The sequence below is a fragment of the Mobula birostris genome, chromosome 3 (assembly GCF_030028105.1).
Source record: "Mobula birostris isolate sMobBir1 chromosome 3, sMobBir1.hap1, whole genome shotgun sequence".
NCBI classification, from domain to species: Eukaryota; Metazoa; Chordata; class Chondrichthyes; order Myliobatiformes; family Myliobatidae; genus Mobula; species Mobula birostris.
Window position 1 is genome coordinate 90,014,947 of NC_092372.1, and position 23,699 is coordinate 90,038,645.

The 23,699-nt window shown below is 39.2% G+C and overlaps 1 protein-coding gene across 1 annotated transcript in view; it reads left to right on the forward strand.

Annotated features, from left to right (window-relative positions):
• Positions 1–23,699, forward strand: part of rab28 (RAB28, member RAS oncogene family) — a 130,349-nt gene that overhangs the window by 9,396 nt on the left and 97,254 nt on the right. The window contains exons 3-4 of the mRNA XM_072253016.1: positions 16,262–16,350; positions 20,786–20,915. Of these exons, the coding sequence (XP_072109117.1) occupies positions 16,262–16,350; positions 20,786–20,915 (219 nt within the window). The remainder of the gene's footprint in view (positions 1–16,261; positions 16,351–20,785; positions 20,916–23,699) is intronic.

The following is a 23,699-nucleotide window of genomic DNA, read 5'->3' on the forward strand; positions in this document are numbered from 1 at the left end:
CTGCTTTTTTTTTTGTAACAGTGAAAACATCTTCTGAAAGCGAAAACAGGGTACTAATGTAGGTCTTTCGTAACAGTGAGGTTTTGTAAAGCGAACGTTCGAAAAGCGGGGGACACCTGTACCTTAGTGAAATTTTCAAATGCTGTTGAAGACAATTGAGACAGAAGCAATTTACATCATTCTCATGCTTCATTTCTCTGAAAGCAGTATTTATTTGTAATCACCTATTAGCTGTCAGGGCACCACAGGAATCTTCCAAGGATACTTTTACTCTAGTTTTCTGGTTATTAATTGTAAATGGGTAGGAATTTAGCCTCGATCTTACTAGAATTTGGAATTTGGTATACAAATTGACGTAGCTTTGTTTCAGACAACTTTAAATACCAAATTTTAGTATTCATTGTTTCAATCCTCATTTAATTTTAACTGAAGATTCTGTTGAATAAAGTAAACAATAAAGATGAGCAAACTTTTATGTATTTCCATTTTGGCTTAATTAATTTTTTTTATCTCCAATATGGAAGACACTGTTTCCAAAATAATTATTAAGAAAATTAATGACACAGAGTAGAGAGGTTATTAAGACCAGTTTCTATGGAGTTCACAAAGCTACTAGTGGTACATCTTCTGGACTGTTATCACTGGTATCTGCAGCCTGTAATCTTCCTTTAAGAAATACACCTTTGAAACATGCAAATGCACTAGCAGTCTTACGATCTCCTGAGGAGCCTGAAGAATTTGGCAAACTTGGCTCTCGGAATGCAGGTATGACACCTAAAGTTGACTGGTTATCCACCATAGACTGTGAGGGTGGATTTCAGACCAGGCTGAAGTAACGAGGAACAGGTCTACCTCTCCCTAGCCTATACAGTCACTGGACAAGGGACCTAAGGAGAAAGACTGTTGATAGGAGGGAAATGAAGGATTACCGCATTTGGTGTTTCACTGAGACTTAACCCCTCCCCCTCCTCTCCCCCCCCCCCCCCCCCCCACCTGGCACTGTGCTTGGGCCTGATGGTTTCCCAGTTCACTGGATAACCGGACAGCAGCATCAGGGAAGGGCAGAGGAAGTGGTATCTGCTTCATGACAAACTTATTGTGGTGTTGTGACGTAGTGGGCTAGTCTCACCCTTGTTCTTCTGACCTGAAACATTTAATAATTAACTGCCAACCATTCTACTTACCGAGAGAACTCTCCGTCGTGATTCTATATGTAGTTTACATATCACCAAAGGCAGATGTCAAGCTACTACATGATATGTTGAGTGTCATGTTTAACAAACAAGAAATGACCTACCCTGACGCCATTCATTTCCTTGCTGGGAACTTCAGTCAGGCTGGCTTGAAGAAATCTCTTCCCAGCTACTATAAGCATATCATATGCAGCACCAGAGGGCCCGACACTTTCAATCACTGCTACACTACCATCAAAAATGCCTACCATTCCATCCCTGGACTGCATTTTGGCAAATGTGATGAATGCTGTTCCCATTCTATCTGCATATAGGTAGAGATTAAAGAGCAAGACATCAAAGGCAAGGACAATAAAGAGGTGGCCATGAGAAGTCAAGGAGCAGCTATGGGACAGCTTTCAGTCAGTGGACTGGGCTATGTTCACATGAGTCCCTTCAGAGGATCTGAGTGAATGGTTGTCATGGACTTTATAAAGACACTTGTGGATGTATGTATCCCTGTGAAATTATTCAGCTTCTTCCCCAACCAGAAGTCCTGGATGAACCAAAAGATGAGGGTCAGATTGGTGGCATTCAGGACTAGTAACCTGGAAAGTACAAGAGGGCCAGGTCTGACCTCCAGAAAGTCATCTTGAATGCAAAGTGACAATTCTAGAGCAAACTTGAATCACAAAGGATGTGCAACAGCTGTGGCAGGGTTTTAATGTTATTACCTCCCACAAAATAAAACCAAGGGACAAAACAGTAACGAGGTTTCACTCCCAGATGAGATCAGTGCCTGTTGTGCTCACTTTGAACAACTGAACGTGGAGGCATCTTCATGACCTCCACAGCCCTCGACCACTACATGATTTCACTCTCTGAGACTGATATGAAAGCATCCTTCAGGAGTGTGAATTCACAAAAGCATCTGGCCTAGATGGCATACTGAAGTCCTGGGCTAATTAACTGGCAGGTATGTTTACAGGCATCTTCAACCTCTCGCTTCGCAGTCCAAGTTACCCAACCGTTTCAAACAGGCTTCAGTCATACTGGTGCTCAAGAAGAATGTGGTAAGCTGCCTCAGTGACTATTGTCCAGTAGCATTTACATCCACTGTGATGAAGTACTTCGAAAGCTTGGTCACAAAGAACAGCAACTCTTGCCCGAGGAGTAACCTGGATCCACTCCAATTTGCCTACTGTCACAAGAGGTCAATAGCAAATGCCGTTTCATTGGCCCTTCACTCATCTCTGGAACACCTTGATGATACGTACATCGGGATGCTCTCCATTGACATCTGCTCAGCTTTCAACACTATCATGCCCTTGAAACTAATCAATAAGCTCCAAGATCTTGGCCGTGGTACCTCTCTATGTAATTGGATCTTCAATTTTATCACTTGGTCAGTACAGATAGGCACAACATTTTCTCCACAATCACCAGCAGTACAGGTGCACCACATGCTGTGTGGTTAGCATCCTGCTCTACTTTCTTTATACCTATGATTGTGTGGCTAAGTACAGCTCCATTACCATATTTAAGTTTGATGCTGTAGCGGTGTGCTACACACAGCACGAGAATAACTGCATGGAGTCGGTGAGTTGGAGTTGCGATGAAAGAAATTTATTCAAACTTCGCGGCCTGCTTTAAAGCCTTTCTGTTCCTGCCCTCCCTGGACGGGACTGCTATGGGGAATGCATATTCCCAGACCCTTTCCGTGCGCGGGATTTTCCCCCTGCTGGTGAAGATGACCTGGCGTCCTTTTTGGGGCCGGCCCTCTGCCTGCGCGCGTTGTTGTGAGCTGGTTCATGTGTACTAGAAAGTGGGTCGCCACAATGCCACCGTTGTTATTGGCGAATCAAAAGTGGTGACGAATAGGTGTATGGGGGGGAGATTGAAAATCTAGTTGAATCGTGCCACAACTGCAACCTCTCACTCAATGCCACTCAAACTAAAGAATTGATTATTGAAGCCAAAGGTCCATGAGTCAGTCCTCATTTGGGGATCGGAGATGGAGAGGGTTAGTAACTTGAAATTCTTTGGTGTTTTCCAGGAACAGCACACCATAATGAAGGCATGACAGTGCCTCTGCTGTCGTAGGTTTGACGAACTTTGCTTAGACTTGCATAGATTTGGCAACTTTGACGAACTTCTATAGACGCACAGTGCAGAGAATCCTGCCTGGTTGCATTATGATCCGGTATGGAAACATCAATGCCCAGGAACTGAAAACTCTACAGACATTGGTGGATACAGCCAGACAATCCCAGGCAAAACCATCCCCACTATTGAGCACATTGACAAAGAGTACTAACAATATCCATCATCAAGGATCCCCACCAGCTAGGCCAAGCTCTCTGCCTACTATTAACACTGGGCAGGAGGTACAGGAGCCTTAGGTCCTACACCACCAGGTTCAGGAATGCTTATTGCCCTGACCTGGTGTGGATAACTTCGCTCACCTTAACTCTGAACCGATTCTACAACCTACAGACTCACTTTCAAGGATACTGTAACTTGTGCTCTCAGTATTAGTGAGTTAGTTTGTTTATTTATTTATTTATTCATTTTCATAAATTTTATTGTTTCTTTGTTTTCCCTTAAAAGCTTGTAAGAAAATGAATTGTAATATGTAGTATATAGTAACATATATGTACATTGAGGAAAAAAATTGCTTTGACTTTGAATGTTCTTTTCTGCTTAGATCTCTCTCACCTCCTTGTTGGCATTTTGATGTTTCATTGATGTCTTGTCTCATTGTGCACTGGGGAAAAATCATAATTTTTATTGTTAGTGCTATTCTTCATTTATCACTATTTTTGTCTCCAACTGTTCACTTCTTCATACCTCTATATATGTTTTTGAATATTGACTAATATATAGCATATGTCCTTAGACAGTAACTGCCATCCAATTTAAGTCTCTCCTTTCTTGGTTGTTTAGTGCCTTCTGGTATCAGTATTGAACCATTTAATATTAGACAACTTGCTTTCTCTGTCTGTAGCGGAATGGGCCAGGTCATCTTAACTTTTCTGTGTCCATGAATATAGCCTGATTTGCCAGGTATGTCCTGCAGGCCTGTGTTTTACAAAAGTTACATGCTTGTGTTCTCACTCTCCAACTACTCTCTTCTCATAGCTATTGTGAATAAAAGACCATGTTCTGTCTCCTTAACCTGTCAACCTGATTATCTCACTTAACATTGGCCTGAAGATGAACTTTATCAGAGATATTCCCTTTATCTTAAACATCCCATTCCCACCCTCCTGTGGCTTGATATTAACTGACTTGATTCCTTCCCCGTTCTGACCAAGTTCTTTGCATCTGAAACATTAACTCTGTTTGTCTTTCAGAATATGCTACCTGATATACCGCATATTTCCAGTATTTTAAATTTTTATTTCAAATTTCCAAAATGTGCAATTAAAAAAAATTCTTTCATGATCGTCTGTTGTGCTGCTGAGAGTGCAGAGGAAATTGACCTGGATTGGAGGATTTTGCTAGTTACTAGACAACGGATTGACCCGTTGGGGCACCCTTTGAGAGAAGGGTAGTGCAGTCTGATGAGACCAGAATGAACATTAAATTTTCCTGAATGTTACTGGTATCACTTTGCTTTGGAAACTGAAGTAGAAAACCACAGTTTATTAAAGACGAACAGCACATAGCAAAGCAAATATAGCTGCTCTTTGTTTAACAAAGGACACCTTTGATGGCATCATTTCTGGTTTATCTGCCACCCTTGTGCCTCTCGTTGTCATTCTGGAGACATGCAGCCCTTTCATTCCCTGTCTCTTCATCTCTTCTGCTGTTTATTCTTTCTCTCTGATCCTGGAGACGTGCATGCCTCTCCTCCTCTGTCTCTTCTTCTCTCATCTTTTTTTGCCCTGACTCTTTGATCCTGGAGTCGTACATCCCTGGCCTCATCCGATTCTTGTTCTCTCCCTCTCCTTGCCGCTTCCCGACGACGTTTGGCGTCATCTCTTGACCATAATGTCACCCTTCCCTTTCCACGTGGCATAATTAGTCTGACCATTTGTTTTACCCTAATGCTGGATAGAAGATACGAAGCACTAGCACCAAAGGATGCTGATTATTCTTGATGATGTGGTTGGCGCTCTCTGAAATGGACATGATATAGTCACTGCTGTCCTTTGACTGCAGCAAAGGGTTTTATGGTTGTCTCGAAGTACGTCATTACAATAAGATTTAATTATCTCTTATTGATGGGTGGCAGTTCGATCTGACCCAATCCTGCACATGCTGATGGTGATTAGCAGAATGGGACCCCTCAAAGTAGAGCTGCCCTGACCTTTTGGGTAGATGGTCAGAATTTTTACCGTGGTTAGGCTTTTGAAAAACAAAAAGGCATAGGTGTAAGATTAGCAAAAAGAGTTTTGAAGGAGATTTCAGGGGTAAGATTTATTTGCACAAAACATTGGGTGATACCTGGAAAGTGCTGGCAGAGGAGGTGGTGGAGTCAGATACAGTCACTACTTTAAAGAGACATTTAGATAGACCATTATAAAGGCAAGGGATTAAAGGATATGAACAATGCAGGCAAATGGGGTTAGTGTAGATGGCCAAAAGGTCATCACGGACATGATGGGTGGAAGGGCCTGATTCTGTATTGTACAAATCTTCGACTCCATCACTCTCTGATCACTCTACATTATTTCCAACAACTTTATTAATCTCACATTGCAATTTTATTTTCTTGATAGTATGAGATGAATTTTGTACAATATTTGTCTGAAATTAGTACAAAAAGTGTATAAATTTTATTCATCTCAAAATAGTCATTGCATGATTTGTAATGAGGGCATAGTGGTTTTAACACAATAGTTTCTATGTACCTCTCCCGTAATTTGCTAACATTAACACCCCTGAACTTACTTTACATTGATATTTCTCAATTATAATTAGTTGATTGCAACTGGAACACATATTGCGATGAGCTATCAAAGCATGCTATATCAGACATCCCACCCTCCAAAAACTCATTTCAGGGAGATAGCACCACCATTTCAAGGAGGTAGCACCCTCGTCCCCCGCAACCCCATATCCCACCACCCCCCAGTCGACCTCCAAGGGTGCATGTCTACGGGACATTTGATTATGAAAGAACACAACAATTTATCTGACACATATTGAAATTATTTACACGCACACATACATATATTCTTTGTTAAGTATTTTGTTGGCAATCTCAATGCTAATGCAAATAGCTTTTCTATTTCTTTTGCAAACTTTCCTGTACTGTGATGTGGCTCTGCTGAAAAGAACCGTGAAATACTTGAGCAGCCTTCCCTGCGATTAGCCTCCCTAATATGTTGTGGTTCCTAAAAGAAATAAAAGCATAAGGTGTATCCTTATTATATTGTCTTATGTAATACTTTGTTTAGTGATTTTGTCTAATCTGTAAAGCAAACTGGAATCTGTAAACTGGGTATATGCAGAAAATGTGACATTAAAATATGTACTTATATATTATCATGGAGTCGTTTTTTAATTCTATTACAACTTTAAGCACGTCTACAGGGAGTTTGGCCTCATCACGTTGGACATCAATAGTGTAGCTCCTTAGCAGCCAGCCAGCTACTTTAAATAATGTTAGCTATGCTAATGAACAAATGACATCAGTTAAACTCACCTCAACATGTCTTTTACAGTCCTAACCCACATGGACAATAGAAAAGTCACTGTTGCAAACAGTGCAGTGAGCAACACTGTCATTATTTTTGACCCCTATTAGGCAGGGGTATACTTTAGTGTAGTCTGGGGTGAAGTGCGTTTTATATTTTCTTTTTTTGAAACACTTTGCCATGGCGGTGAAGGACACGAAACAGAACTGATGGAGAGACAGAGGTCGACTGTAAAACCTGCCCACAGAGAAAACTGATAGGTCTACTTAGCTCAAAGAGAGACCAATCAGGATACTCACTCTAGCTCCCACTCTCGATCTCGCTCTCGTTCTCGGTCTCGTTCTCACTCCCGCCCTCCTTCTTCCTCTCATTTCCGGGATATTGTATATAATTTGCGGGCGTCAGGGAGTTGCTATTAATATGCGGGAGACTCCCAGAACTTCCAGGAGAGGTGGGATGTCTGCTATATGTTGTGCTCCTTTCTCTCTGTCCACAGTGAGGCCATTGAAATGTGGATCACGAATGATGATCAATTTCGGCCTTGATATATGGTCAGTTAATGTCAATAACAGGGCTACATAGTTAGTTTGGCTTTTGTGCTGTAACTCCGCTATGAGTTCACCAATAATTTAGTTAATTCGTTCTGAGATTGATTTCATGTCCCTTTCTCTGAATGGACATAGCAGACTGTACAGCATCTTGACATGAAATGTTGACTATCTCTTTTCCTTCCATAGATGCTGCCAGACCCACTGAGATCCTCTAGCAATTTTTTTTTCACTGCAGACATGATTGTTGCTGCCAGCCATATGATTTGTGAAAGTTTTAGTGCTGTTACAGACAGTCAAAACTAATAGTCTATTTCAGTTTGATAATTCCCAATACCACGGGGTGAGGGTTATGATGGCTGGATCCCAAATGTGAGGAAGGAGGCCCTCGAGCCAAACAGAATCTTTAATGAAGTGCTCAGTCTTTCCATCACAAAGGTAGCTTGAATTCTTGGAAGCTCTAAAGATATGAGACAAACTTCTTGAAAAGTAAATCAGTACATAGCCAATGAGTAACTATACATAAGAATTTGCAAGGATTGTGGTGGAAATAATTGTTGACTTCATAAATGGAACTAGGTTAGGCAACTGACTATGCAATACTTAATTAATCAAAGCTTGCACTTTATTGTCTCTGCACAAACAACAACATTAACTATGTGGACCCCAGGCCAACAACTTAAAACACAAATTCTTCTGTTTCCTAGTACCAATACTCATTCAGACCAATTCTCTAAATTATAACACTGATAGAGAGATCTTCCATTGGCCAAATGTTGGATACTTTTTCTCCCAGCCCCCAACATGGGGATTCTTCCATGTGATAGTTAGTCCTGAAGTTCTTGCTGCTCTGCATTTGAAGCTCCTTACTTTTAAACACTTATCAGTTCACATGTTGCATTTCAATTTTGTTGGCATGAGGTCATCTGACTGACCTATGTTAGTTTCCTATTGGATGTAGTCCAAGAGCTATACAACTTTGTGCTTTAGGTGACTTCTTTGTTCTATTTGAACAAAGGTTCAAACCAGGTCATGCAGACAATGAGAGATAATGAGAATACTTCTGCAAACCTGCTATTGTACACAATACACAGCTTATTAGAGAATGGTCTCAGGATTATCAAATCAATAGCAGAAACTCCTCGTGTCCACATTCAGATGCTCTGATCAGGTCATCCCAGAACAGGAAACAGTTCATCAAACAATTCCAAGATGGAGACTACAGAACAGCTTCACAAAATGGCAGCTTCCATTCCTTGAAGCACATGGCAAGAACAAAGGCAATTGGTTTTTCTGCTTCCGCTGTGCTTGATTTATCCGAGTGTGATGTTTCCTTCCATATTTTAATTCCTTCACGGCCAACATAATTACTGAACAGTAGATTGTAGTTTATTTATTTTAGCAATGTGCTAAATTTTGGTACTATTGCTAAAGAAAAGAACATTCAATAATTGTTCATACTTTAGTGTGCCTTTAATATGTTGATTCCTGTAATGAGCTATCCTACATTTTTCCCCACTATTCCCAATTACACAGCTATGACTTATTCATATAATTCACATTATTAGCTCTGTGCTGAGAAACAATTTTCATTATTTAATTAAACTTGTTAGTCAATTAATCCAAATTGGTTGAAACAGAAAACATCATCAGTCTGCAAAAAAAAGAAAATAGTAGTTGATATGATAATTAACTTTCAGGATTAGCAGCAAATTTTCACACATTTCTGCATGCTTTTTGAGAGTGAATCAAGTCTCTGCTTGCTATTTATGTTATGTGGAAAATGCTGAAAGCACATGTAAATTAACTGTGGGTGACTTTTTTTTCATAATTACTTCACTAGATGTCCTTCAGAAACGCTTTGAAATTTTATCTGCCATGTATAGCTTGAAATGAATTTTCTTAACATTAAATTTGCACTCTTCTGCAAAATCTTCAAAAATAGTATCAACCTATTGACAGCAACTGACCTGTCCAATTCCATTAGGATTTTACCTCTGAATGAATTTCACAGCCTCTTGGTATTTACTTTCCAGTGGTGAGGATGTAGATTAGATCGGTTTGAAAGAGCCTCAGGTTTTTAATTGAGGAATTTCAACCGCATTGTAGTTGATCACAAAGAGTGTCTGTCTTTTTAAATTCTTAATTCTTATCTTTCTTAATTACACAGATATGTTGAGATATCTGCAAGTATTATTTACTCATGCATCCTCTGGAGTCTAGCTTCAAATCTCACATAGGCCTCATAAGTCAAATACTTAGCATTGCAATCTATGTTTACGCACTCTGCTTTGGTGTATCATTCCTATTGTGAGCAAATATCATACCTACAACGTCAAGTAGAATGTAATGACTGGTAAGATTTTCCCATTGTCACCTAGTAAGTATGTGAAATAACTTGCCTTTCGATATACACTGTTCTGCAAACTATTTCCATTGACTGAGTAATATAGCAAACATGTTATTCTTTACTCAAAACAAAAGCATGAAGGAAATTTTGAAAACAGATCTCAGTGCTAGAAAGAAAAAATGTAACCTGGGGAGAGATTGTGAATACAAATGATTTTAAGTTATTACTTATTTAGAATAAAGTCCTAAAAATGCAATATTTGTGACGCATATCAAAATTCAAGTTGCCTTTCCTTTCCTTCTGACTTCCGAAGAAATAACGATTCCTTGCTGGAGTTGGCATCATCCTTTACATTCTTACCCCATTGGCCATTTTAAAACAAAATGCAACAACGGTAATTGTTGATGAGCTATAGAATCACAGGACATCAAAGCTGGGCTTAATGTTTCTTTTCCCAAATGTATACTTTGAATTGATACCAACGATGTAACCTAGGCAGAGGAATTTTGACTGCCATCTTTGAGCACACATATAGTAGCAAATAATTTTTTTGGTGAAATTTGAGGCCATTTTCAGTGCAGTAACTGCATAAAATAGGATTAAGTATGAACTTCCTGTGATGCTTTCCTTGATAAGCAGCCTCTACAGGGCCAACCAAAGGTGTTACTGTCTTTTTTAATTGTCTACATAATTGCAAGATGCTATTGGATATTAAGAACTTTAACTACTGCAGATCTACCCCATTAGCAAATTGCAGAGGAGCTGGACTCTATGTGGACCATGTTGCTGCCTAATACCAAGAGGTGTCAGAGTCGGTGCATGAAGGCGGTGCACAGTCTAACAGCAAGTGATTGTCTTAGTCAATTTTCTTGTGATTGCTAGACACTGTTGGATATTAGTAATATGGAATGCTGCAATGTGTGGTTTACTGGTTTATTGACACTACTGATGGTAGTAGAGCTGCGTGGTCTCAGTTGCAGCATGGACTAGACCTCAGGCCATGGTGTCATCTTTGCAGCCACCCAGGAGAGGTGACAACATAGGCGGTGTGGCATGGCGTCCATACTAGTGTTGATCCTGGCCGCCAGTGTTCGCTCAGTGGAAGGCAAATGGACTGTGCTCATTTGCAGACTGCTGTGACCTTGTTCTTGCCGACAACATCCATGGACTCAGGGTCTTGGGCTATATTATATATTATTTGTGTGACTGTCTGCTTACTACTATCTCCTCTGCTATATGTGCTTAGTGGTGTTTGTGACTATTGGTACTGTGTTCGTACCTTGATGCTGGAGGAACACTGTTAACTTTGGCTATATTTGTGGGTATTCGTGAATGGGTGAATGACAATTAAACTTGAACATGAACTTGAAATAAAGTTCAAGACGATGGCACCAGTGAACAATGTGACCAAGGGAGACATCCTCAAGAAGTTTCATAAAACTACTTCTTTTACTTCTTTTTTCTTTCAAATGTGGTTCTGCTACTGTTGGACCAAAATGTGATCTGCAGTTTGATGATGTCTTTTTGGACGGATTGGGCAATCTGGCTCTTTGCCATCTCAGAGAGGATTCCGTGAGGTTTCAAGGAAAACGTGCAGCCTCAAGGCCAGGAAGCCTGGAGATGAGCCCATGACCAATTCCATTTCTCGCCGATCCCTCCAATTAAAGCATCGAGGAAGATTGAAATCGTCGAGGAGTGAGCTGATAGTGAGCAGGTGTTCAGTGCTGTCTCCCAGTCGCTGCAGTGAGACAAAGGTGTCTGTGTGTGACAGTCTCTCTCTCCATCTTTCCACTGCTCCCAGAGGATGGTCCCTCTCTCCCTCTCGCTCGATGCCGCCAAAGGTTTGTGCTGGAGTGCTGGGTCTTGGGTATGGTTTAATTGATGTGGTTTGTGGATTGGACTCTAGCTCATGTTATGATGTGTTTCTCGTTCCTGGTCGCTCGTTTTTTTGTTGCTATTTTGGGCAATTTTGATCCGTACAGCCTGCGCTGGATTGAACTGAGCTGAACCGAATGTGTCTGGACTTCTATGATTTTAGCCTTCATCACAATGTCTTACAATGCTACCGGCCAGCCTAGTCATCATATGGGAGCCCAACCACAGGAGGATGAACCCTAGGCGCCCTCCCAAGACTATGGTCAACACGCTCCTAGAAGACAGTGGAGCAGCTAATATAGAGGAACTGAACACACTGATAAGGGAGAGGGAGAAGTGGAGAGTCCATCATTGTGTCTGACACTGGCCCCCTAGGCCTGAGTCGACGTAATAGTAGTACTTATGATTTTGTGTTTTATATTCTGTGTTTTTTTTGCTGCGTGCGCAATTCGTTTTTCTTTTGCACATGGGTGGTGGGGAGGTTAGGGTGATGTTTTTTTTCCCTTTAAACTGGATCGAAGGTTTTCTTTGTTTCATGGTTATCTGTGGGAAGGCGAATCTCAGGATTGTATACTACATATATACTTTGATAATAAATGTACTTTGAATCTCTGTATGTGGGCCAGTTACTTTGCAGATGGCAAAACAAGTTTAGCAGAGCCTACAAGATGGTACCTTCATATTAACATAACTTTGCAATTCCTACGATGAATGATCTCGATCACCAAGAAGTTCAAAATTTTGTAGCTTCTTACTGAACACCATCATACCATTATCCACTTTTGTAGTGGTTTAGAACAAATTCATGCTATTTCGACTGGAAATGCTGGAAACATTGTAGGTGGAGTAGCATCAGATGGAGAAACAGAATTGACAAACCAGGTCAAAGGTCCACTGCAGTGTCTTAGAACCGAGATATTAAATCTGCTGACTTGCTGAATGTTTTGAGCTTTTCCCATGTGAAACCCCTTTTTTACCAGGAGGCTCTAGAGCTGCGGCTCCTTAGCCCCCTAATAACAGCCAGTGGACTCAGTGGTGAGAAAACCACCTTTCTCAAACTCCGTATGTCTCGGGTTGGTGTAATTCGGGTCCCACCAAAATCGGGAAGTTGGGATGTCTCGACCACCAAAACTCCGATCTGTGTGAATATTGTGTAAATACTGCCCCCTGCAATTATCCATTGACAAGAAATAACAGATCATCCACTGCATAAGGAAAGTATATTTACAAATGTCAGCTTCATCGAACAGTTAGTAGGAAAAAGAAAAGGAAAAGAATAAAAAGGGCCCATTACAGTTAGTCCAGTCCAAATGTGCATGCAAGTTGGAGCTCATCTTGAAGTTGTCTTTAACTCACACGCTGGACCCATGGTCTGTGTGGAAGCACACACCACATTCCAATCTTCCCTCGAAATCCATTTCAAAAACAGGCTCCCCCATGGGAACATTGGTCCTTCTTCCTTGAAGCCATTCATCTGCACTAAGCACCTTGTGCAACAGGGACAGCATCCTCAGCCATTTTCCCTCCTGTCCTCTCCCAGCTCCCGCTAAAAAAGACCTCGACCCACACTAGTATCCGTCACCAAAACCTCTCCACCCAGCGTTCTCTAGAACCTTTTCCCAAACCTTCTCCCAATTCTGCCATCCTGATTGGCTGACACAACATTCCTAAGTTGAACAGCATAGCCCCTTACCTTTAGCTCAAATCCAAACGTCCTAAATGCAGAACAGACTGTTCTTATAGAACAGCTAAAATGAAATACCAACAATGTAGTGGTAAAAATCTTAGATAGGGTGTTATACGTGCTATTTCTGGTTTCCATCATCTGCAGTATTTTTGTTGTCATCTGTGTAATATTGTCTGAATCTGCCCTATCCTTGCCTAAACTCCCTTGATCGCCATTTCCATAAGCTTGTAACCTTTAGACTTTGCAACTCTGATGGCCTCTCTTTCTCTTTACTTTCCATAAACATGAGCTTTTTGGAAGCCAGGTGCCTATGTCCTATTTTGTAACACACCCTTCCTCTTATCATTCACATTCACTCATCACCTGAAATAATGTTGGGCCCCAGATAAATGACACATTAATTTAAAATTCTACTCACTTTCACATGTCCTGCTCTTACTCATCTCTATACCAAAACTTCCTGATAACTTTGTAACCTTCCATGATACTTGTGCTCCTTCAATTTTTACCTCTTGAGCATTTCCAAGTTTAGTTGTCAATGTCTAAGAACAGAAATTCCCATCTTAAAACTTCTTCTCTCTGTCACTATTGCTCCAATTGACTTCTTAAGATGTCACCAAAAACCTGTATCTTTGTACAGGATTTTCATCATCTGTCAAAAGCTTTTCATCATCTCTCCATAGTTTTTCATCATCTCTCCATGGCTTTATGTTGCTCCATGTAATGTTTTATTGATTATCCTTGTGTGAAGTGCTTTGGGATACTTTGCTGCATTAGAAGTGCTGTATAAATGGAAATAATTGCTGTTTTTAAGAAGGCCCTGATTCAAAATGGAAATTAGAAGTGGATTTACTAGATTTGTGAAAATTTTGTTTAAAGCTTAAAGCTATATTGGTGTTGCTGTGCGCTATCACAGACGTTAATTTTAATTCAAACATTTAACATTGAAAAATCAGATTTTGTGCATTTTTTCTGAAAACAAGACTAATATTCCTTTGGCTCAAATATCACTGTAAGATGTGCTTTCACTCTATGTGATTGATCAATTGTGGAAATATAAAATTCAAGCTAAGATTTTGTATGATGTAGTTCTGAAAGGAATTTGGGGCTATCAGATGCTGGTATCCTAGAAAGTCTTGATCTATGTTTAACTGTGCATGTACAGTCCAGAGTGTCTTGGTTAGATGCTAGAGCATACAACTATCCATTATGGCACCAGTGTTCAGCAAAGGAACAATGACTTCTTGAATAGCAGGTCTAGCCATCAACTTTATGCCACTGGTGTAAGGATTGTGACACCTTTTCCGTGATAGTTTTTTCTGTAAGGGGCTTAATGAACCAGTGGTACCAGTTTTAGAGAAAGAGATCAGCCATTCAGACAGAGCTGAGAAAAAAAATTCTTCAAACAGAGGATATTGATTTCTCTATCCGAAAGGACTGGAAGGCTCTTTTAAATTATTTGGTAGTGTTTTCAAATAGTTTCAATTAAATTTATTTATTAATGGTAAAAATATTTTTATTAATTATTGAAGTCTATTTGATTACATTTTATATGTTCCTAACTGTCTGATACAGTTTAAAAGTTGCTAAAAGCTATCAAAGACTTAGGGTGTTTCAGAGCCAGGACTTTCGTGTACAAAGCTTTGAGGCCCACTCGCAATATGTAGTAATGAGTTTGTTCACCCTTTGCTTCTTGAAGAAGTGTGTGCAGGAGAACATGGAACACAGGCAGAGAAGTCGGGTAGCAAGCTGCTCAATAACAAAACATTCCAACCTTTCTAATTCTGAGGATGCTGAATATTTTTATAGTTAACACTTCAAAAAATTAACACATTGAAGATTGACTTGCTGCTGTTTATCAAGATATGCATTAAACTGCTTAAATGGTTCATGGTATTGAAGAGTATATTTTTATCGAAGCACCAAAATGGTGGTTGAAGAGCACTCAGGGCAAGAGGTAAGCTTGAAAGAAGTGTGTGGTTGTCCATCATTGCATGAGCTCACATTTGATTAATATAGAGTAAACCTTTTCTTAAAGGATCTACTGTAAAATATGTTTTAACAGTTATTTGGGTAGCATCCAGTAAATAGGACTGTCCCACTGAATGGATTATTTCAGTCTTTTAATGAAAAATAGCCAAAGTAATGTTTTTAATTCAATCCTTGGCTTTTGACACTTAAAGTAAGGTTAAAAGCTACGCCAAAAATGTTTTACAATGTTAATACTGAGTCCCAATGTGGGTTTTAAATTCAGCCCAGTATGGACTGGTCAGTGTGAAGCCTGTATTTTAAAAAAAAATTTAATGCAATTTTTTGGTTCATTTATATCTTCCATTGCTATAAATGCAGTATTTTCCCCCATAGCTTTGGTGATAGAAAGGAGAAGAGGAGCAATTCTTGAAGCTCTTAGAGGAAGACCTCTTCTGTATGATAGATAAATGCTTGCTTTCTAATATGTTCACCATATTTGCCAAATATAAATTGCTGCAAAATATATGGCAATAAACTTCTAAATATTGATTTTGGTTAACTTCAATATTAAAAAAACTAAACTGCTATGAAAAAATATTACCTCTTTGCTCATTATACACTTAATGTTTTTCAAATGATAAACACAAGTGTTTGCTTCGGCTCAGGTTTAATTTGTGACCCATAATTAGACACTTATGGACTATTTGCAAAGTCTGAAGATGAAACTCTTCTATGTATTAAGGCAAAGTGTATTTAAATCCAAAGATTACCCACATGTTATTTTGCGTCTTAACTTGTTAGGCCATATTTTGTATGAAGGTATAAACTGTACAATAATTAAGCAATAAAAAAAAACACTGATGTCTTTGCCTACCAAGATCATGCCATTCTCCCTACTATTCAGACCCTTTACATCATAAGGAAACCAAAGTAAATAATTTGCATGGATTTTCTGTCATTTTTATTTCTGCCATTTCATGTCTAATTGGACTTGTGTCTCTGCTTTGCAGGTAATTTAAATGTTACACTACAAGTCTGGGATATTGGAGGACAAACCATAGGCGGAAAGATGTTGGACAAATACATCTATGGAGCTCAAGTGAGAACTTTTTGATTTTTAATCTCCCTGCGAACTAAAATATATGCAAGATATTTAGATTGTAAAGCATTAGAGATGTTTTTAATGATTTGGCTATGATTATGGATTGGAAGGTTTTAGAGGGATATGGGACAAAGGTGGGCAAATGGGACACGTTTGGGACAAGCAAAATATTGCAAAGACATGGTTATTAGTAAGATTTGACAACATTTGTGGAAGAATTTTTAAATTGATCAGTTTCAATGGTATATCCTACAGAAAGTAGGATGTGATGTGATACTGAGATCCACGCAAAGCAGCTGCCTTTTATTCACAAAGGTTGCAATAGGTGCCATATTACATCTGAAACTTTGTATGCATACAGTCCTGGTTGCAACTGCATTTTAGATATTTCTGGTTCTGGTATTTTTTTTTACAATTCTCATTGGACCTGGATTGATCTGTTTAATGAATTTTATAGTTGAGTTCAGAATGGGTTGTGTTTTGATAGCATCACTCATGCCCATTTTTGAGCTGGAAGATCCATCCCATTTAGAACAATGTTAACAACGCTACATAACAAGATGGAGTGCGTCATCAGAATAAAAATGTGACTTTGTCTCTAAAATAGATCCCCGTTAAAGGTTCATTTATTATCAAAGTACACAACTCTGAAATTTTTCTTCTTCGGGCAGCTATGAAACCAAGAAAGAAAAGAAGGGCAGCATGATTATCAACCTTCAAATCCCCCCTCCCTACACAAAAAAAAACAAACAAAAACAGGTCAGGTATATCAACCTCCAAATCCACCCCCCCCCCCCCGACACACAAAATAACAAACAAAAATGGAATGGGCACATCGACCCTGAAATTTCCTTCCTTTCACAAAAAATGAGAAAGTTTGGATGAAAAACACAGAACATAAAAAAAACTATAAAAAGTATGGCACTGAGGAAAAGTCTATAATCCAAGTCCGAATGCAGAAAACCTGGGCAGCACTCTCCGGGCACGTTGGTGGGCTCTCCCCTCTGGTACAGATTGATCAAAAGACAGGCAGCTGGCACTCATCCTCCGCAGTCCTCTTGATGCTTCAGTCTCCCTCCTTGCTTTAATTGGTGCACAAAGGAAGCTTTAATTGATGATATGCAGTCAAACATCAGCTTGCGTCGGATTCTGCAACCTAGTGGCTACAAGGTTTGCACACGCTGCCTCTGCTTCCCGGAATCCTCTCAGAGAATGCAGAGTGCTGGAACACCCAAATGATCTCCAAACAGCAAATCTCAGGCTCTAACAGTTGTAGAATCACATTCAAGATGAAAAACAAATGTAAAAGACATAATAGTGAAATATATGATTTCATGATCTATCCAGAAGATGTAGACCGAAGGAGTGTTGTATGCAGGCATTATCTTGACCAGAAAACAATATCCTATCAGTACTTTTACAGCAGGTGCATCTGCAACAGGTGGGTTGTTGGGGATTAGCTTAAAGTAGTCGCTCATGCTGGAAGAGTCCATGCATACAGTCTTGGAATTTGCAGTGGAAGTACTAGCTAAACTAACAAATTGAGTCATTTCAACTATCAGTAACTTGCTATCTCAGAAATCTTCAATCGATTGGCTCTTCAGTGAGCTTGATGGTATCAGGTTTTGGATCCAGAAGCACAGGTCACATTCAAAACGTCAACATTGTTGACTGTAAAACTGCACAGGCTTCTTTAAGTTCAAGTTCAATTGTCATTCAACCATACATAATTACCCATGAATGAATACAATCAAATGAAACAGTGTTACTCAGGTCAAGGTGCAAAACCCAGTACCAACAGTTACACACAACACAAAAGGCACGTATGTGATGGCAAACCCATATAAGATTTTGGTAAAATACAGTCACACAAAATACAGTCCAAGACCCTGAGTCCATGAATGTTGCAGCAGTCTGAAGTCGAAGACAATACGGATTGTTTTCTGCTGAGTGAACACTGGCAGGCACTGGCATGTATTGTTCTCTTACTGTTGTAAGGAAAATTCAGAGAATTCATTCAAAGAAATAAAAGCTATACCTACCTAGGCTGATGGATATCACTAAAACCACCAAGTGGCTGTATTGTGTGTTTTATGCCATTTTCAGTTACAAAATCAGATCAGTCACAGATTGTGAAGTCAAAAAGTTGTCTTTAAACACAGCTACTTAGTGTTTTCATCATTACAATCTGTTCCTTCAAGTTTACCTGAATCTCCCAGGTCTTAAAAAAAAAATGGAAATTTACTGTTGCAAATTGTGGGTAAAATTGTTTCCAAAGCCTTCTGGAAGGAAACAATTCTATGATTGAAATATCATTAATCTAATGAAAGGTGTATTTCCATTAATGCTCTGTTTTTGTTCTCAGTCCACTTTACAGTATCAGTAAATAATATTAGATGATTTCTCAGATTAGGTTAAGAAGAAATCATCTCTGATAACAAGTAGTGTAATTATCTATATCTGATAAAATAATTTTGGCATCTAGATTCTGGCTCTAAGGGAATTCCAATTAATATTGTAAAGTTGCAGTTACTCACTGATGGCTTCCCAAACTTGGGGTCCAAGGATCCCTTGCCTAATAATATTCGTCTGTGGCATAAAAAAGGTTGGGAACCTTTGCACTACAATAACCCTACATACACTACAATAAGACATACATCTTCCCATGTTTTGCCAGCTTGTCAGTTCCTCTAGCTCCCGTTAGCTATTGGGAGGCCTGCAATATAGCCCATCATTAGTGACTGCACCTTTCTTATTGTTATGTTTTACGTATGTAGCTTTGCTAGCTGAGCCCTCCAAGTTAACCTCTCTTGATGATTTCCTGATTTACTCCATAATTAGGAATACAACTCTCCCACCATTTTACAATTTGCACCATTTTATATATTTTTTTTCATTCCTTATTGTAAAGTCTGAAGCAGCTACATTCTGTTTGAGCTGCCAGTCCTGCATCTCTCAAGCAATTCTGTGCAACGAACGCAGTATTATTATTCCATATACTAATCCAGACATTAAGCTCATCAGCCTTACTTGCAATACTCCTTGTATGAAAATAAATACACATCAGGTCATAGCCAGGGAAGTGATGACCCTCTGTTAGACTGTTTGTGGTAACTTATTTTTTGTTCTTTCTACTTCTCTTCTAATATTTATTTCTGTGCACTTATAATGCTACTGTGACACTGTAATTTCCTTTGGGGTCAATAAAGTATCTATATATCTATCTACCTATCATCATTCTTGATGTGTTTATCCTGGCCCTGCTTGCTTTTCTCATGTGACCTTTAACTCATTCTGCTGACCTCTGGTTTCCAATTTCCTATCACACTTGTTGAAACCCTCCCGAGTAGCATTAACAAACCTCCCTGCAAGGATATTGGTGACCTTCAATATGGTCCCACCTTTCTTGAAAGAGATATCAACGATTCAGCTATCAGAAGCCCCCTTTCCTAAGGCAACTCATTAGCCTTATGTTCAACCATACAATTTTCCTATTTCTGAACTCACTAGCATTTGGCATAGGGAGTAATCAAGAGATTACAATGTAGCAGTTTTACTTTTAACTTATGAACTTATGACCTAACTCCCAAAATTCTCTATGTAGGGTCCTTCGTCTCTCTTCCTATGTCATTGGTACCAAAATGGACCCCAGCCTCTGACTGCTCACCCAGCCCTTTCAAACTGTCCTTTGATCCTGGCATCAGGAAGGCGACACGCTATCCTGAAGTCTCGCTCACAACTACAGAAATGCCTATCTGTGCTCCAGCCACGGAATTCTCAGTACTATCGGTTGCTGAGACTTCGACCTTCCCTGCTGTACGACAGAGCCGAATGTGGTGTCACTGCTCTGGCTGCTGCTATTGCTCTCCCCCGAGAAGCCATCCCCTAAGTGGATCCGAAGTGGTATGCTTGTTAGAAAGGGGAGTAGCCACAGGGTGCTCCTGCACTACCTTCCTGCCCCTCATGGTGTTCACCCATCTATCTGGCTGAGCTGACCATTACCCTGAAATTCTATATTATTTTCTGCTTCCTTTCTGCTCCTCAGTGAGTCTACTTTACACTCCATAGAATCGATGACATGTGAAAGGAGTTGATGCACTTATTGCTAATGTAGTATTTGGGTTCACTTGACGTTTCACAGCATGATGAGTAAACCACTCCAGTGACTGCCATTTCTACCCCTCAGGTTACTCAATGACATTTAGAAAAGTAAAGACTTTATCTTGACTCATCTTTTCAATTCTTAGTCTCCTCGTCAACATGTCTGCACTTTGACATCAAGCAGAGCATTTTGACTTCAAAACAGCCCTTCTCAAGAGCTAGAGGAACAGGTATGCGAGCAGATCATGCTGTGATGTTAAACCAAAACAACCGTGATGTTTTGTTGTTGAAATGAATAATAAGCTATTTATTTGTCTTCACTCTCCCGTAGGGTATCTTATTGGTATATGATATCACAAATTACCAGAGTTTCGAGAACCTTGAAGATTGGTTTGCCGTAGTGAAGAAAGTAAATGATGAGTATGAGCAACAACCTATGGTTGCACTGGTTGGAAATAAAAGTGAGTAACCTGTCAATTTTGTGGCATATCTTAACTGCATATAAATATTTCGTATTTCAAGAAAGAAATTTCAGTTTGGGATCACATGGATAATTTTTAATGTCTTAAATAACATTAACAGTTTGGAAAGGTAAACTCGTTTTGCATGTTCATTCAAGAGAGGAAACTATCATCAGCTTTCCTTTCAATGTAAATTGCCTTATTTCCCATTAAAGCAAAGGAAACAGGCAGTATTCTTTCTTAACATTGTCACTCTCCTAGATCAATATTATTCTGTGGCTTACAACTGTAAGCTGATTCTGATACTGTGCTTTGGTGCCTGGTCTACATATAAATGGTCTCGTTTATGAAATAGTCAACAAAGGGATTATTTTGTTTACTTCCACTTTCTAGCTCTTGATCTTAAACCTTTTGCTTATGGCTCTTCAAGTTCTCGATCCATGTACTTTGAAATTAGTGTAGGTTTGTGCTTTGAGTAGTGGTTTTTGGGCATTCACTTCTTATTGGTGAAGACATTTTTCATTGACTCACTTTGATACTTCTACCCATTATCTCATATCTGTTTACATTTGCTATCCTCTTGTTATGGCAAATGCATTTTACTTGTTTGCACTGTCGTAAACAATAAGATCGTTCCTCAGCCTACTTTAATCCAAGTAATAACCTTCAATGTAGCTCGTCTGCTTTGAAATATAACTTATCAGCTGTGGCAACATAATTGCAAAGTACTTCTGCATTGTCTCTCATAAATGATGATCAGAATTATTCACAATACTCTGTTGTTATACACTACTTCAGCATGACCTGATTGCATTTGTATCCTTTGCCTCTGTATTTGTATGCTTGCCACAGGACAAGATGCCTTTGTTCTTCTACATTTCCTTGTATCCTACGATTTATCTCATATTCCCTTGCCTGAATTACCTTACAGTTCTTAAGTTTGGATTCCATTTCCCACTTTTTTTATTGCTGGCCATTCCAGCAACCTGTAACATGTTTTTTGCATGATCAGTCTCATTGCCTGTCACTTTTGTTATCCTTGGCAAACTAATCAATTGTGACTCCTGTATATAAATTGGAATCACGTACATTTGTCACAAAGAAACAAGAGGTCTCTACTGATCTACTTTAAGCTCTTTACATATAAATCTCCAGTGACAAAACTGTCAGTGACCATTATCCTCTATTTTCTCCATATGAGCAAAATTTTAACCCAGCTGCTACTTTCCCTTGGATCCACTAGCATTTTTCAGTTTTGATTAATCTGCCATGTGGGACATTGTCAAAGACTTTTCTCAAATCCGCATACACTACCAAAGGGATACTATAATATGCCTCTTCAAATTATTTTGCTTTACCCATATGTATTTAATCATCTATAAATGTTTCTAAGTGTCTTAGTTTTTAAAAAATGTCTTTTACTAATTCATCATTTTCAAAATATTTACATTAACATTTATATGTTTTAAATGATTCTTAATGCCGGAGGCATTTAAAATCTATTAAACCAATTATGACTTTTCCCGTCAGCAAAACCCCCGACCAGATTGTACAGATTTGGAAGCCTGTCTGGTGTATTTTTTGGGGGGGAGGTGTCCTCGCTATACAGCTCAAGGCTTTGTTACCGTTCATTTCATTGTGCTGGACTGCATAGTGCTAGTGAGATAGGCATTCTGCACCTGAATAAGGTTGGAGTGGACAAGGGATGAGCACAGGCACCAGCAGCAGCGATGGGGAGATGGCCAGCCTGATTGGGTATTTGATGTTTGAGACTATCATGAGGAGATCTAACCAATTCAAATCGTAGTTTTACTCCGCAATGTTTTCGAACAGAGGTCTTGGAAAAGCAAGAATCCTAGGCATTTTAGCACACCCTGTTCTTTGGTGAATTTGAAATGGTCCCTTAACAACATTATTTTTTTTAAAAATCATATTTAAACTTCATTTTTGTGGTTATTTGTTTTGATATATCATTGATTCTTATGGTTTGTGTGCAGACTTTAATTCAACATTCCAATAACTTGCATGCACCTCAAGCTGTGGACCTTGCTGCTTTGCTTGAAGGCTTACCTGCCAGTTGGTTAACAGCAGAAAAGGCAGGACTTTACACATCCAAGAATATAGCAAGAATGTATAAATATTCAAATGGAACTAAGCTTCCCAAGCAACGTTGACTGGATTGCAATAATTCATAGAATGGTTATGGCTTTGGCACTCCAGGTAAATGTGCTTGTTTTATGATTCCTGATTTTTTGGAAGGAAGTAAACAAATGGTAGTCAAATTCATCTCATTCATAAGAAGGAAAGCATTAAGTGGAGAAGCCCAATCATCAAAACTGTCTGTTTTTGGTGTACGTTTACAAAGAAAGCAGGAATTGCAATATAACGACCAAGTAGATCAAATCTGCAGATAAAATTAGTCGGAGTGATGTGACTTGAATAATGGGAACTTGCACCTTGGAGAGCTTGACAAATCATCTAGGTTGACTGGCTGTCTTAGATGTGTAGTAAATAATAAGACCTAGTGTAAGTTAATTGAATTCAATTTATCAGAGACTGTGCACTTTGATTTAGTCAGGCTGCAGTTGTAGCTTTCAGTCATTATGACATGAAGGAAGCCTTCGTGAACAGGTGACAGTACAGACGAAAGAACAAATGTTTCACTTTGATACACTTAGGTAATATTGTATCAGATGTAGATCCTGCAAAATCTAAGGAAAATGTCATATAAACCAGAAAATGAGGGAAACTCATTGTTGGAGCTATGATTTGTTTCTCATTAAA